This window comes from Nyctibius grandis, chromosome 3 (genome assembly GCF_013368605.1).
Source record: "Nyctibius grandis isolate bNycGra1 chromosome 3, bNycGra1.pri, whole genome shotgun sequence".
In the NCBI taxonomy this organism is placed as follows: Eukaryota; Metazoa; Chordata; class Aves; order Nyctibiiformes; family Nyctibiidae; genus Nyctibius; species Nyctibius grandis.
Window position 1 is genome coordinate 5597663 of NC_090660.1, and position 13078 is coordinate 5610740.

Genomic DNA, 13078 nt, shown 5'->3' on the forward strand with positions numbered 1-13078 from the left:
TCCTCTGACTTCAGCTTACTGCTCAGATACACTCTCTCCTCAGACACATGTAAGTTTAATGAGCACATTGCTCATTTCATCATCTCCTCTCATTTTTCTCTATACTTAAAATTATTTTGGGGCAAAGTGAGGTATTCTTTAGATACACTTTTCCATGACAGACAAATCCTGCGCTTTTACTACTCATTTATACCATTTCAGTTTTAGAGAAACTCCTCTCTCTCACACCCACACTCACCCTTTCCCCTCTTCTTTCAAAATTCATCTTTGCTCATCTTTTTTTTATGGGGATGTTATATTTAACCTTCCTCTCATTTCTCTTTTTCTCAAGCCTTCTTTCACCCTAATTACACCACCAGGTAGTTTCACAGCCACAGTCTAAGTCTGAAACTTTAAAATGCTTGCTAACCATGCTACAGCATCATGAGGCTGCTATTTTTTTAGTATATTCCCCAAATAGAATAAGTGTATATACACACATGCTCTTGCTTGCACTTGTTACAAAGGGCCTCGATCCCCCAGCTGTGCTGAATCCTTGCCAGGGTGCAGCCCCATGCAGAGCCTCTGCTTCGACTGGGGGTCCTGGAGTCCTGTCACACAGATCTGACTCTGCCAGCAAGCATGCACTGACTCAGCTAAGGGTTGCAGCTATCTCTGGACTTGAAAACTAGCTACTAAAATAGTGCAAGAAGATGCTTTCACATTAGCATGTCCTTCCAGCAAACCCTTCCTTGACTTCAGCACTGCTGGTTCCTCTCTAGGGCTTTAGCTCACCATTGAAATAGTGTGAAATATCTGGCATATTGGATTGCAAAAAGGTAAGTTTAAACCTTCTGCAAAGGAAATGGTCACCTTTATTTCCACAATTCCATCTATATGCCAAATAGGGCAGAAACCAGCAGTTTGTCTGGCAACAATGGAGGTTTGCAGGTTCCTACCAAGTGGTGATCTGACACAGTATGTCCAACTGTGAGTCTATGGTTTAAACAGACTGTAGTGGTGCTTGTCTGGCCTGTAAAGGTCCAGCCTGGGTTTCTGGAAATGGTGGAAGAATTCCTGGAAAGTTCTCTAAAGCAGCCATTGTTGCTGTTTGTCCACTGATGCAAAAAGCATAGTCTTCCTGTGGTTGATGGCACTTTCTGCCCTGGAATCAGTTTTGCTTCTTTTTGTTTTACAATGAGGTCCTTCCTCATCTGAAAATACTCTCTATGTGGAAGAAAAAATAGGCAAAAATCCCTGAGAAGTCTTTCAAAGTTACCTAGGAACTCAGGGACTAGAGTAGAGCAGCCATCTCTATTTCTGGAGGCCCTTCCAGGGCCCCCTTTCAAAGAGACCTCATGCAGTGCCTGGGTGAGGTACATCTAGCCAGAGCTTGGACTCGTCATATCTTTCTGCAAAACCTGAAATTGCACTGCATCAATTCTAGCAACTTCAGGAAGTTCTAGCCTTTGACTGCTAGGGCCCAAGGGACATTTCTGTATCACCTCATGCAACGGTTTACAGTTAATGAGTTGAGGAAATTTCTCAGAAGAAAGAAAACAAACAAGAGCGTGCGTAATTGAAAAAAATCAGGATCAGTTTCTCTGCTAATCTCTTTCTATATGACAATTTCACACATAGTCATTTTAGATTGAGAAACGCATTTGCACCTCCCAGTACTACTGATCCAGAGATATATTACTATAAGGAGAAGATGCCTGGAGAAGTTGTTAATGGCTGACGCAGATGCTCCAAGGTGAAAGCCCTGAAGTGAATAGCTGAGTCAAAGTGCAGCCTGGAGCATAGTGGAACACAGAGTTATCACATGGAAAAAAAGAAAAGCCAACTAATAGCGAAGAGATCATCTTTACCAGTTGCTTCAGTCTTCCAAAAGAACAGCTGGACAGCAAAAGCTCAGATGCCTGAGAAACATTCAGCAGCAGTGACAACTGCAGCTCAGAGGCATGCAGCAGCACAGAGCCAGATTTCAGAACTGCAATGGGCATTTCAGCTCAGAAACTAACTGTGCACAACAGAAGGTCCACAGGATGGGCTTCTCCACCTGACCTCATGTTTCTAAAAGGTTTTACTTAACAGGCACCTGCCGGATTTTCAGAGAAGTCAGTCATGAGTAGAAGAGACTTACATCACTCTCACCCACCAAAACTTCAAAGAAGCAAAAGAATTAGTATACGAAGTCTTACAGTTCATTACATATGTCTGTGTATGTGCGCACGCATATATACACACACACACACATACTTTATATGTGTATGGATTTGCATATACAGGACAGAAATAAAAGTTAAACCAAATATTCTTCAGTTTTGTATTTTTGGAGGCTTCTCTTGTGACCCAAAATAGCATTTTTTCTACTTCTTAAGTCATTTGCAGAAGATTTTGCTTATGAGGTGGCAATGAAACACATATTTTCCCTGAAGCACTAGAAAAAGAACAGACTGCTGCTCCCAGGGCATCAAAATTGATTTGTAGTATCTACTGCAATACCTATTCTGCAACCCCAAGATATCACAGGAGTTGTGAAATGGAACAAATCTTTAGCCCTAGCTCCCACAGAAATCTAACATCAAGAGCAACCTGGACTGTACAGACGTGAAGAGTCAAACTCTCATATGACTGCAGAAGGGCCAAAATTACATAGAAAAATCACGCTTTAGTTGTGCAAAGGCAAGGCAAGTGAGGAACGTTCCTGTGCATACATGATGCTTGGATAACAAGAGCTATAACTAGTAAGGACCAAAGAATTTAATCCACTAATTACGGACTTTGATAGCCTGTAGCCTTGCTTTTCAAGACTGTTCAAGTGCTCATATTGCAATTCATGTGCTCAGCGACAATACAGTTTGGGAATTTCAACACAGCACCATTTCACTTTGCTTTTCAGTATTTGTCTTGCGGTAGGCTTCAAAGCGTGCAAAATGTAGAAGACCCACCAACAAAGTGAAGTTGTAAAGCAGGCAGAGGGGGCTGGTCCAGCTCCCTGGTTTGCAGACAAACCCAGCCAAGCTGGTCAACAAGGAACAGGACCATGGTTTTCCTACTGTATTTATTACTCACCAATTGTTTCCAGGTATTTTCAATGTCCAGACTTCACAGGTTTCCTCAGTGACAGAGGAGAAGGGGAACATTTTGAGGGTCTGCTTTTTTTCATGAGCTTCCTCCTAGCCTGGAGATAAGCCTGGTGTGGAAAGCCTGTGCCCCCGCTGTCTGCAATCAGCAGTAGCTCCTCCGAGAGGAGGAAAGACCAGGAGCCAGGTTATCAAGCAGCCCACTCTCCACAGAGATGGTCAAGCCGCTATCAGGCCCATGACCAAGCCCCCCAGTCCGGCAGACACAGATGAAACAATCAACTGTGCCGCGCAGAAATCTGCTAGAAAAGACTCCCTCTCTGCCTGTCTATCAGCGACCAGATTTCAATGAATGCAGCTATTATGCGTTTTAACTACCAGCCATACGCCTGGTCCTGTTCCCAACAAACCCTAAAGGGAACGGTGTTATTGACTTAAGTGGGAGCAGAGGCAGGCCCTTCGCTGCTCTGCGATCTAGCAACACCGCAGCTCGCTAGCGCTTAGCCAAGGGCGCCGTACGTGAAGTCGGGGAGTTTACTCATGAGAGCGCTTCCTCTGACACGTATGTGTTTGCTGGGCTGAGCCGGCGGCTCGCTCCAGCCCCGCTCTGCCGAGACGCAGCAGGGGTCTGTGTGATACTCTGCTCCCTGGAGAAGAGGGGTTTTCTAAAACAACTTCCCCAGAAGTGTTTTGCTAGGACGGGTTCAAGACACGAGAGCACGGAGGCCGAACAGGAGCCACGCGGCCACACCTGACCAGCTAACACTGCACAGCTCAGCAGAAACGTTTCAAACAAACAACATATTCCTAAAATGAATCGCATCGGAACAAAGCTTTCTCATGAAGCTTGTGCTTCTGCAAGCCACATATTTTCCTTGGCACTCCTCCAGGCTTAAAAGCAGATGTAAATGTTACCAAGGCTCAGATACAGCAACTTCTTCTCCCCCAATTGCCAAGGAAAACTTACAGAAAATAACCCACAAAACCTTTACCATTTTAAACAGCAATGCCAACAGCCATTACTATGGAAATAGGAGAATGAATCAGGCATGGGAGTGAGAAGCGACTTCTTCCCCAGCTAATTGCAGAGCCATTAGCAGGGCTGTGGCGTGAAGCTGGCTCCTAGCTGAAGAGAGGGAGGGCAAGGCGGCTTCAGCTGAACACTTAATGACTCAAAATGTTCAACGCGAAGGTGTGCGTGCAGATGCGCATCAAGCAAATGCTGGGTTTTCAACACTAAAAATAATCTTGAGTATCAAAACATTGCAAAGCACTGCCTGCTGATTTCTGCAGCTTTGCCATCGGCTGGCCAGCCTCCTGCTCCCTCCGCCATCACGGAATGAGGGTGGAGGCACTCAGGACTTCTCTGAAGGGACCGGACACTTCCTTGAAAGCCTGAGACTCAAGGACCTCCCTGGAAATCTAAGTGCTGATGTTAGAAGAAAGCAAAGTTCACTGCTAGATTTCACAGCATACTGCAGCTAAGAGGTAGGCAGGTCTGCTCTGTGGGCAGCTGCATGCCTGGGACTGGAGAAAACCAGGAGTGACACCTAGTCTGGTCAGCTGCTCTTCTGGGGGCTTTCTTCTGGTGGGCCTCCAGGGAGACCCAACTCGGCGAAGCCGCTAGAAAGAGCAAAACTCGATCCCGTGGGTGTGCGGTTTCACGTAACAGGATACCCCTCAAACCCAGACGTGCAAGTCCACCAAAGGTCTGACTCGAACACATTACTTCAGTCCTCCCTTACTCATCGCATACAACCCAAGCCCCAAATGTTAACGACTCAGCATGTTTTATCACAGTAGCATGTACACTTTCAATCATCATTAGAGACGAGGAGGGTCTAGGTCAGGCAGCACGCCAGATGAAGTAAAACTTTCCATGAGGAAAGCTATTTGTTTTCTCCCAGAGCTGCGAGGCTTGGCCAAGAGGGAGGGAGGGAAAAGCTCGCCCAAGCCAGACCGAAGTGTAGACAGTGTTACTGGACTTTGCAGACTACCTGCGTGTTGTTCTAATGACATCTGGACTACTGGAAATCACCGAGTGCACTCAGGAGTTTTCAAAGGCATAATTGTGGCAGCAGCAGACTAAACTTAATGCCTCGAGAGCCGATCGCTTTAATCATGAAGCTGAGATGTATGAAAAAGGATACATTTCAGCAAAAGAATAATTCTGTCTGCTACGGTTCCTGTTCAAATAAACTATATCACCAAACCACGTGCATGTGAAGAATATAGAGGAGTGAAAAAAAGAACATATGGTTTAGAGGCAAAAAACTTTCATATATACTGTATATGAGATATATGGACTTGTCAGACATCTAACAGTTCAACACTGTAAGCAATTCATGGGAATGACATTAGCAATAGCTCATATTACATCCAGGAGTTACAGCTTTTACTGCAAAAGTTATTTTTAAAAGAGCCATGTTTAAAATGAAATGGCTGGTTGGGCTGCAGCTTTCAGTAACACTTTACCTGTGGTTTTGCCACTTTTACATACTTATTGGGGGCTTAATGCTCCCAATTTACCTTTTCAGAGTAAAATAAAAGTTGCAATGAGTGCATTCATTGGCACAGTGCTATAAAACTCACAGCTGTGCAAAGACAATCACAAGAACAAAAGCCTCCTTGTTTTAAAAAAGATGATGATGTGGTTCTGATACTTTCTGTTAGCCACATATCTAAACATCAGCTACCTTCATTTATGGCCTATGCATTTTCATCTTACTACACAAAGATTTATAGATCCGATCAAGTCAAGATCAGGATAGAGACCTTTATGAAAGCGTCCGTGTGGAGACGAGGCTGAATTAATATACAAAACCTCAGACACAAGATCTGTCTTTCAGATATTGTTATTCCAGTTCTGGCTCCTACACACGACTCGGGGCATTCTGGAAAGCAGTATTTTCAACGGTGGGTGGAACCCTGGCCCCACTGCCGGCAATGGGAGCGTGCCATTGATTTCAACGTGGCTGGGACTGCATCTCAGAAGTGGAGATTAGAACCTGGACAAAGCTCGAACAAGCCAAGATCTTCTTCAGGTTCAGTACTCAAGCATACCTTGATTAAAGAATTCTCCAGGATGCTGCTTTGCTTTCAATTAAAAACTGCTTTTTGTAAAGTTCTGTGCATTAATACAACAAATGGGATCCCAGCGTATACAATACACCTTGAAATCTGCTTAGAACATAAGTCATACATTTTTTCCTGTTGGTACCAATGTGTTTCCCCTTGCTTTTTCGAAATAGCTTCATTTTCATCTGTAATGAAAACTACTTTCTTTGATGTTTCCAACGGCAGGAAATAATTTCACAACCGAGTGTCATTCTGCTGCAGGTAAAAAATGTAATAGCTTGTGGGAGTGCCAGTTACAACCTGAAAAATGTTTCTTGGCATTAGCATGCCTAATTGAACTCTCTCCATCCTGGTGAAATAAAAGATTTGGAGCTCAGTTCTGTGTTCCACCCAGGCTATACTAGGTCTAGGAAAGGGAAATGGGAATAAGGAAGGTGATTTCAAGTCACCTTTAGCATCTCCTGTTGTGAGCCTGGCCAGTTCCCAGCTGCCTGAACATCCTGAAAGCTGTGTGAACTTACACTCCACTGCCTCTGGCTTGGGGTTTCTTCTACCACTAAGAAAAACAGTTAAAATTTGGAAAAATTATCTGAGCTGCCCTGGTCAACAGAAAAGAAGCAGGATTAGTTCAAGAGCAGACTAGCACAGCTTTTGACCCAAGTCCTAGTTAGAGGGCTGGAGAGAGAGCACATTCAAAAGTGAGATATAAATTAGCTAAATTTTCACATCCCCTTGAGAGAACGGCTGGTTCAAGGGACGAGGAAGAGTTCTCACCAGCCTGTAGCTTCCCCAAACTTGCCATCTCTTCGGGCAATGCTAATTCCACTTCACGTCTCAAAGGGCTGTACAGCACATTAGACTCATCGATCACAGAATAAAATGGTTTCTCTTAAAAGCAATTACCGCATTGACATGTACTGAAGAGGTCCCTCAAGCCCGCCTAAGGATTTTCCATGAGCTCCACCACCCTAGCACCCCACACTACTCCCAGGTTAGATCTGAAAGGGGAATATCACGTAGTCTTCAGTGTCTAGGGCAGGGATGGCACAGGCACGTAGAGCCAGCATTAGCCCTGGCATGGTCTGCCAGGGTGCCCCAGTGCTCTGCAGGTTGCTGCAAGAGCTTCTGGTGGGGAGGACAGGAGATATCCCCTCTCCTGCTGCAAAGGACCACGGGCTCCCGCAGAGGACCCAAACCAGACATATATTTCACATTTCAACTGCTTTTAATCAAATCTTACTGTGAAGGCAGCAAAGGGAGTCAGCCATAATCTTTGTTAGGAGGTTGAACTCAGAATTATTTGAAACCAGTGCTGGTATATAAGCCAGATACCTTGCAATATCAAGAGCATAGCCATAATATATCAGGTGTCACTTGACAGGGTGAGTTTTAAATACGTTCTGTATGTTGAATCATATATTCTCATACTGAAATGGACCGCATACTTAATGAGTAGCCCAGGTGGCTACTGTAGATTCTGATTTAAAACAAGACTGCAAAGACCAAAACTTATTTGCCAAAATGGAAGTCTTTTCGGGTGCCCCCTTTATATCACTTCAGCTGCCCACCATTAGCACAGCAGAAAAATGTCATATACAGGATATATATTTTTATAAACTCACTGACTTTTTTTTGCCATGTATACTCTGCAGTATAGATGGTCTATATGTGGAGATACTCCAGACCAAAAGGAATTAATATTGCTTTGATTCCCATAAGCTGAAACAAAAAAATTTCTGTTTATACCTGGTCCAAGATTGCTATACATATATTAGATGATGCACAAATCAAAGCTCCCCAAAGCGGTAAACAAGCAACCAAAATTTTACCAAATATAATCCGGCATAACCTGTTAGATATTTTATTTGTCTGGTAGTCCCGTAAGTATGTTAGGTGTCTATACCTCACACTTTGTCAGTACTTTCAGGTAAAACTGGAGGTATTAAATAGCTACAAGACACCGTGAAGATACACTTTTTTAATGGAGTGATGCTTTGAGGATTTAATTTGTAATGTCATTAAAATATTTCATTACTTTTAAATTACTTTAGGGATGAGGGAAAGAGTAGCAGGCAAGGAAAACAGCTGAGTACATCTGACCTCTCTCTGGCTTTCATATTGTTCACAGGTGCAAAGATTGAAAAAATACTGAAAAAAAGTTTAAATCATGCTGTATGAAGGGATCTGAATCAGTGAGACAACAAATTATAAAGAGGTAGGTAGAACAGCAATCTATTTAAAATAAAAGAGTAACTGTCCTTACAGGTATGATTTGATATTCTGGTTTTCAGAATATGGTCATAAAGCACAGATAGCCCACCCACTCCTCCAACAAGGAAAACACTTAAAGATGGATATGATACTAACAAGAAACAATGGCGATGTCTTAAAAGCTCCTATTAAAAAAAAAATCAAGCACATGAAAAATGAGTTGCTTCTATTTGGTATGAGCCACTCTGCAAAACCCATTCTTCCCTCATTCCACAGTTATGGGCAGAGGTTGGAATGAAATGGCACCAGGCACAAAGGCATTGCATATGTGGAGTGCTTTGCCTTTTCAGTGCAGATCTCAGTGAACAGCACCTACTGGGACATCAGGAGCAACTACTGGTGGTTTCCAGGCAATCACCATAGTGGCCAAACTGCCCTTTGAGACTGTGCAAGGCAACCCAGATGTCATCCTTCCATAACTAACAGGTGACCGTGAGATGGGGGTTTTTCACCAAGACAGGATGAGTTGATTAGATAGTTGCTGGGGAGGATAAGATGACATCAGATGTGGCTTCAAGTCACACTTACTCTGGTCTATGGGTCGGCTGCTGCCACCCAGAGAGGTCCCGCTGCACTCCCTGACCCACAGCAACGGGCTTCCTGCCCCTGTCATGGGCTGGACCCAGCTATTGGACCCTGGGGACATGGTTCCATGAGCTGACCCAGGGGAAAACTATGTGGGTTTTGCTATTTTTGGCAGGTTAATTTTCCATTAGCCTGCTCTGCCGCTCCATAATCAATTGATATGACTCAAAGGAAGCAGCAAGAACGTGTGGCTAAGGGCAAGATGGATCGAGGCCACCCTTTCCATGGGAGCCTGCAGTTACATCAGATTAAATGTAATGTGAAACCAATGTCTGTACTGGTGGTGGTAAAGTTGCCTCCATGAAATGCATATAGCACAGACCTAAACGGGCTTCCAGCCTGACTCACAGCTTCATGCTCCTGTGCTGTGTGTCTGAGGCATGTTGGGGCTCCGCACGGTTTGAACAGAGGGTCTTGGCCCACATGAGTCCCACAGGACATGTTTCCTGCCTTTAGCCCCTCTGCTGCGTATCTTCTCTCTCAACTGCTCACATACTGAGACAAATAAGACACTATTAGTCCACTCCTGATTTCTACAAGGGCTTCATTTTGCGTAACGTGGGTTACGCTCCATCAGTGTGACCCCTGAGACAAACCTAAATAGCAGTTTAGACATGGAAAGGGGACTTCCTCTGGTTACCATTTCTGATTACCACCCTTAGAGGAAACCGGTGGTGTTTAATTTTTTTGGAACTACATAAGTTAATTTTTTTCTATTATATATTGTTACCATGACTGTTATGTCTATGAATTCTTTGTTGGTCTATAGTTCTTGTGGTCAGCCACAGAATCATTTTGATAGGCTGCTGGATGCCAAAGGGAAGTACGGATTTGGCTAGCTGAAGAGATCTTCGAAGTCAGCTTTAAGTATCAGTGCAGATGTACGTGGTGGCTTCTACAATTCTAATTATCTGTCAGAGGACTGGCGTGTGTATGTGCCCAGAAGAGGGGATGTAAGAGAGAGGGGGTAAACACTAAACCATATATGCTTTGTCAGAGAGAATAATCATTGCTGAAAAACCTAAAATCTCTCTCTCAGATCACATCGTAGCAAAGTTCCTCTGTTCCTCCAGGAGAAACCTGAAGTAGACATGGCTGAGGAGCTTCACCCTTCATCCCTGAGCCGCAGCCCCATCTCTCCAGCAGAGACCAGCCAAAGGCAACTTTCATAGTGCTGTCAGAGAAGTGGTTGCTGGATTTTGGAGACATAAGGCAGAAAGACTGCCCATTTCTTGTGCTTTTGTAGAAAGACAGCTGTAAACTAGGTTTAGATTTTATCTGTATTCTCTTCCTTCCATAGATAACTTCTGTTTTTTCTGAAAACCAAAATTCAGGCACAGCTTTTTGCTTTGGTTTGTGTACACTTCTTGTTTGGTTTGCTGAAATCTTGCTCCTTACAGCATAGCTATGTGGTAAAAATGCACACTGTATGAAGAAAACCTTGTCACAAAAGATGTGCTGTGCAAAACCTTAGTGAACGGAACTCCTAATGAGGAAAAATTCCTTAGACCTGTCTATCATGTAACCAATAATAACTTCTGTTCAGAAAAATCATTTTCTTAGAGTTGAAAAGCAAAAGGCTGCTACTCAAGCTCCAAAACATCCATTTCTAATCCTAATTCAGTGAGTATCGTGCTGTTTAAAATAGAATGACTAAATGTCCTTTTTTTAAAAACAGTGCAATGAATAGTCTTTAAACTCTCCCTGAAAGACAATCATATTCAGATGTTCCTTGGCACCAGTTAGCTTCAATGCAGCCATTTCAAAGGCATTTCTTCTTCAAGTAGCATAGTATGTTATGTAAAGTTACGTGTCTATTGGAAGGGAACTCATGTACTGCATTAAGGTGAGGGTCCAGAATACTGCTGGGATACTTAGCAGCAAGTGCTAAATCACAGTTCAGTGAGGTCACATAATTAAATTCCAGATTATCCCTTTTATTACATTCGACTAATAAATCTTTGGAAACTAGAGTCTGACAAGCCATCACAGCATTTCAACTTTTCGGTGGTGCGTGTAGAATACATATAGATATAGAATCTTACAAAAGCAAAAAAAAAAATAATAAAAGCAGCAGCAAGTCCACAATAAGAATGGAAGAAAAAGTCGTCTAAATGTCAGATGCCACCAGACTGAAAATTTACGCTGAAAGACGTGCCTCCATTTTTAATTTGAACCTTCTCAACTGAAGTAGAGCAGTTTATCATTTAGTTCCAATGAACAGATATGGACATCAGACGTTTCACTGCATTATGGATGGGACAATGTTAAATATGCTTTCACTGCAGTTCCACGGGTCACTGGCATGGGCATAAGCCAAGACCATACGGTTAAGATTACTGCAACATAGCTATTGGTCATGCAGCTAGCTCTATGGTAACTAACAGCATTTAATGCTTAGATAATATGGTTTCATTATCGCAAACAAAATTAAAGAGCCCTTTCCTGTATAGAGACAATCCAAGCAAAAGTCTGCGCCATTCCACCAGGCTGTTAATTGAACTTTTTTCCACCGGGTTTCAAAAGGAGGAGGGGGTTAAGGGAACTCACTGATATAGCAACATGGTTGAACGCAAACCTATGCTGCGGAAGACTTACCATCATCCAGGTACATCTGGTCCAATTCCTCAGGTTCTCGCTTGATCGTTACAGGAATAGGGGCCAAATTATGATTACTTTCCTCATGCAACTCTGGCAATGACAGTGGTTGGGTTGTTGGAGACTCATTTCTGTGAACCTTCGGCAGTTGCTGCTGCTGTTGACCCATTATGGATGAGTGAGTTGGACTGCAGGACTGCAAATAGGTTGGCTCTTGGGTAACAGATGGAACTGGAGAAGAGGGACTGTTGGGATAGAGTGTTTGTTGATAACCAAGGGGACAGCTACTGCTCAGATGTTGACTCACCTGCGGCTGCAGCATGATGTGAGATGATTGCTCGGGGGAGCTTGGGTGCACAACTATAGACCTTGGCACTTCCTGTATGGTGGGGACACCTCCAGCGGGCTGCTGAAGTCCAAGGTGACTGTGGCCCGGGTTGGGGATGCACTTGTAAGGAGAGGACGAAAGGTCGTGCAGCTTGGGGCTTGCGTTGGGAGAGGGTGACATCACGGCATTTCTCTGCTGACAGGAGGCAAAGCCAGCCACGAGGCACGAACCAGGATCAGGGGGCATCATGATCTGCTGGCTGTAGTATGGTTTAGAGAGAGGGCTTAAGCCTTGATTCATTGGTCCACAGGTTTGAGCAGGCTCATAGTCATCTGTGGGTTCTGTTTTTATAATTGGAACTGTTAAAAGAAAAAAGTTTTAAATAAACATGAGTTGCGTATTGGTATGATCAAGTTGGCTTGTGGCTAGGATACCCTTTGCAAAACAAACAACGTCTTGAATAAGACTCTGTGTGTCTTTTGCCTAGTTCTCCCACCCTATAAAAAAAAATGAATGAGTCATCAGCACAAGAAAGTCACAGCTGGTTCTAATATTGAGAAGGACTATTTTCTTTGGACTCTCCTCCAGCACTAATGTGCTATAAAAATCTATTTGCAAATAGCTGTGCTTCAGTGGAAGCTTTGGACCCAAGGGCTCCATGGATTTGTAGTAATCAAAGCAAGAATTTTAACTTGGATATACTACTGCATTTCTACGGCTACTGATGGGCCATTTGATAAATGTCTGTACATTTGGTAAACTGGAGCATAATAAGGTAGAGATGGGGCTTTCAGAGTTCAGTGAAAACAAAATTGCAAAGATATATGACAAAATACTATGTACAAGAAGTTTTCTATTACAAGGGTATTTTTGAAAGAGTAGGATTTGATTTTTTAGTTTTAACATGATTGTGTTTAATCTTACTAACCAGCCAATGGGTGTAAAATATTCAATAAGTTGCAACCAACTCTCAGCAATTCTAAGTCAGATCCAAGCTGCTAATGCCAGCTCCTAACAAATGTTAACTCAGTCTCTGGCTACCAAGAAAAACTGACTCCTATTCTAGACCTCTGCTTGCTCTACCCCTTGTCCCAAAAGAGGCTCTAATTGAGCTGTCGAGTCATGTCTCTAAATACCACCAGCACATGGA

The 13078-nt window shown here is 43.4% G+C and overlaps 1 protein-coding gene across 5 annotated transcripts in view; it reads right to left on the minus strand.

The window, feature by feature from the left end:
* The window catches only part of NFATC1 (nuclear factor of activated T cells 1), a 116338-nt gene that overhangs the window by 21169 nt on the left and 82091 nt on the right, over positions 1–13078 (minus strand). For 2 of the 5 annotated variants that reach the window (XM_068395911.1, XM_068395912.1), the window contains exon 9: positions 11601–12287. In XM_068395911.1, coding sequence (XP_068252012.1) covers positions 11601–12287 — 687 coding nt within the window. Of the gene's footprint in view, positions 1–11600; positions 12288–13078 lie in introns of those variants that run through there. The other 3 variants (XM_068395913.1, XM_068395914.1, XM_068395915.1) reach the window with 3 other exon arrangements.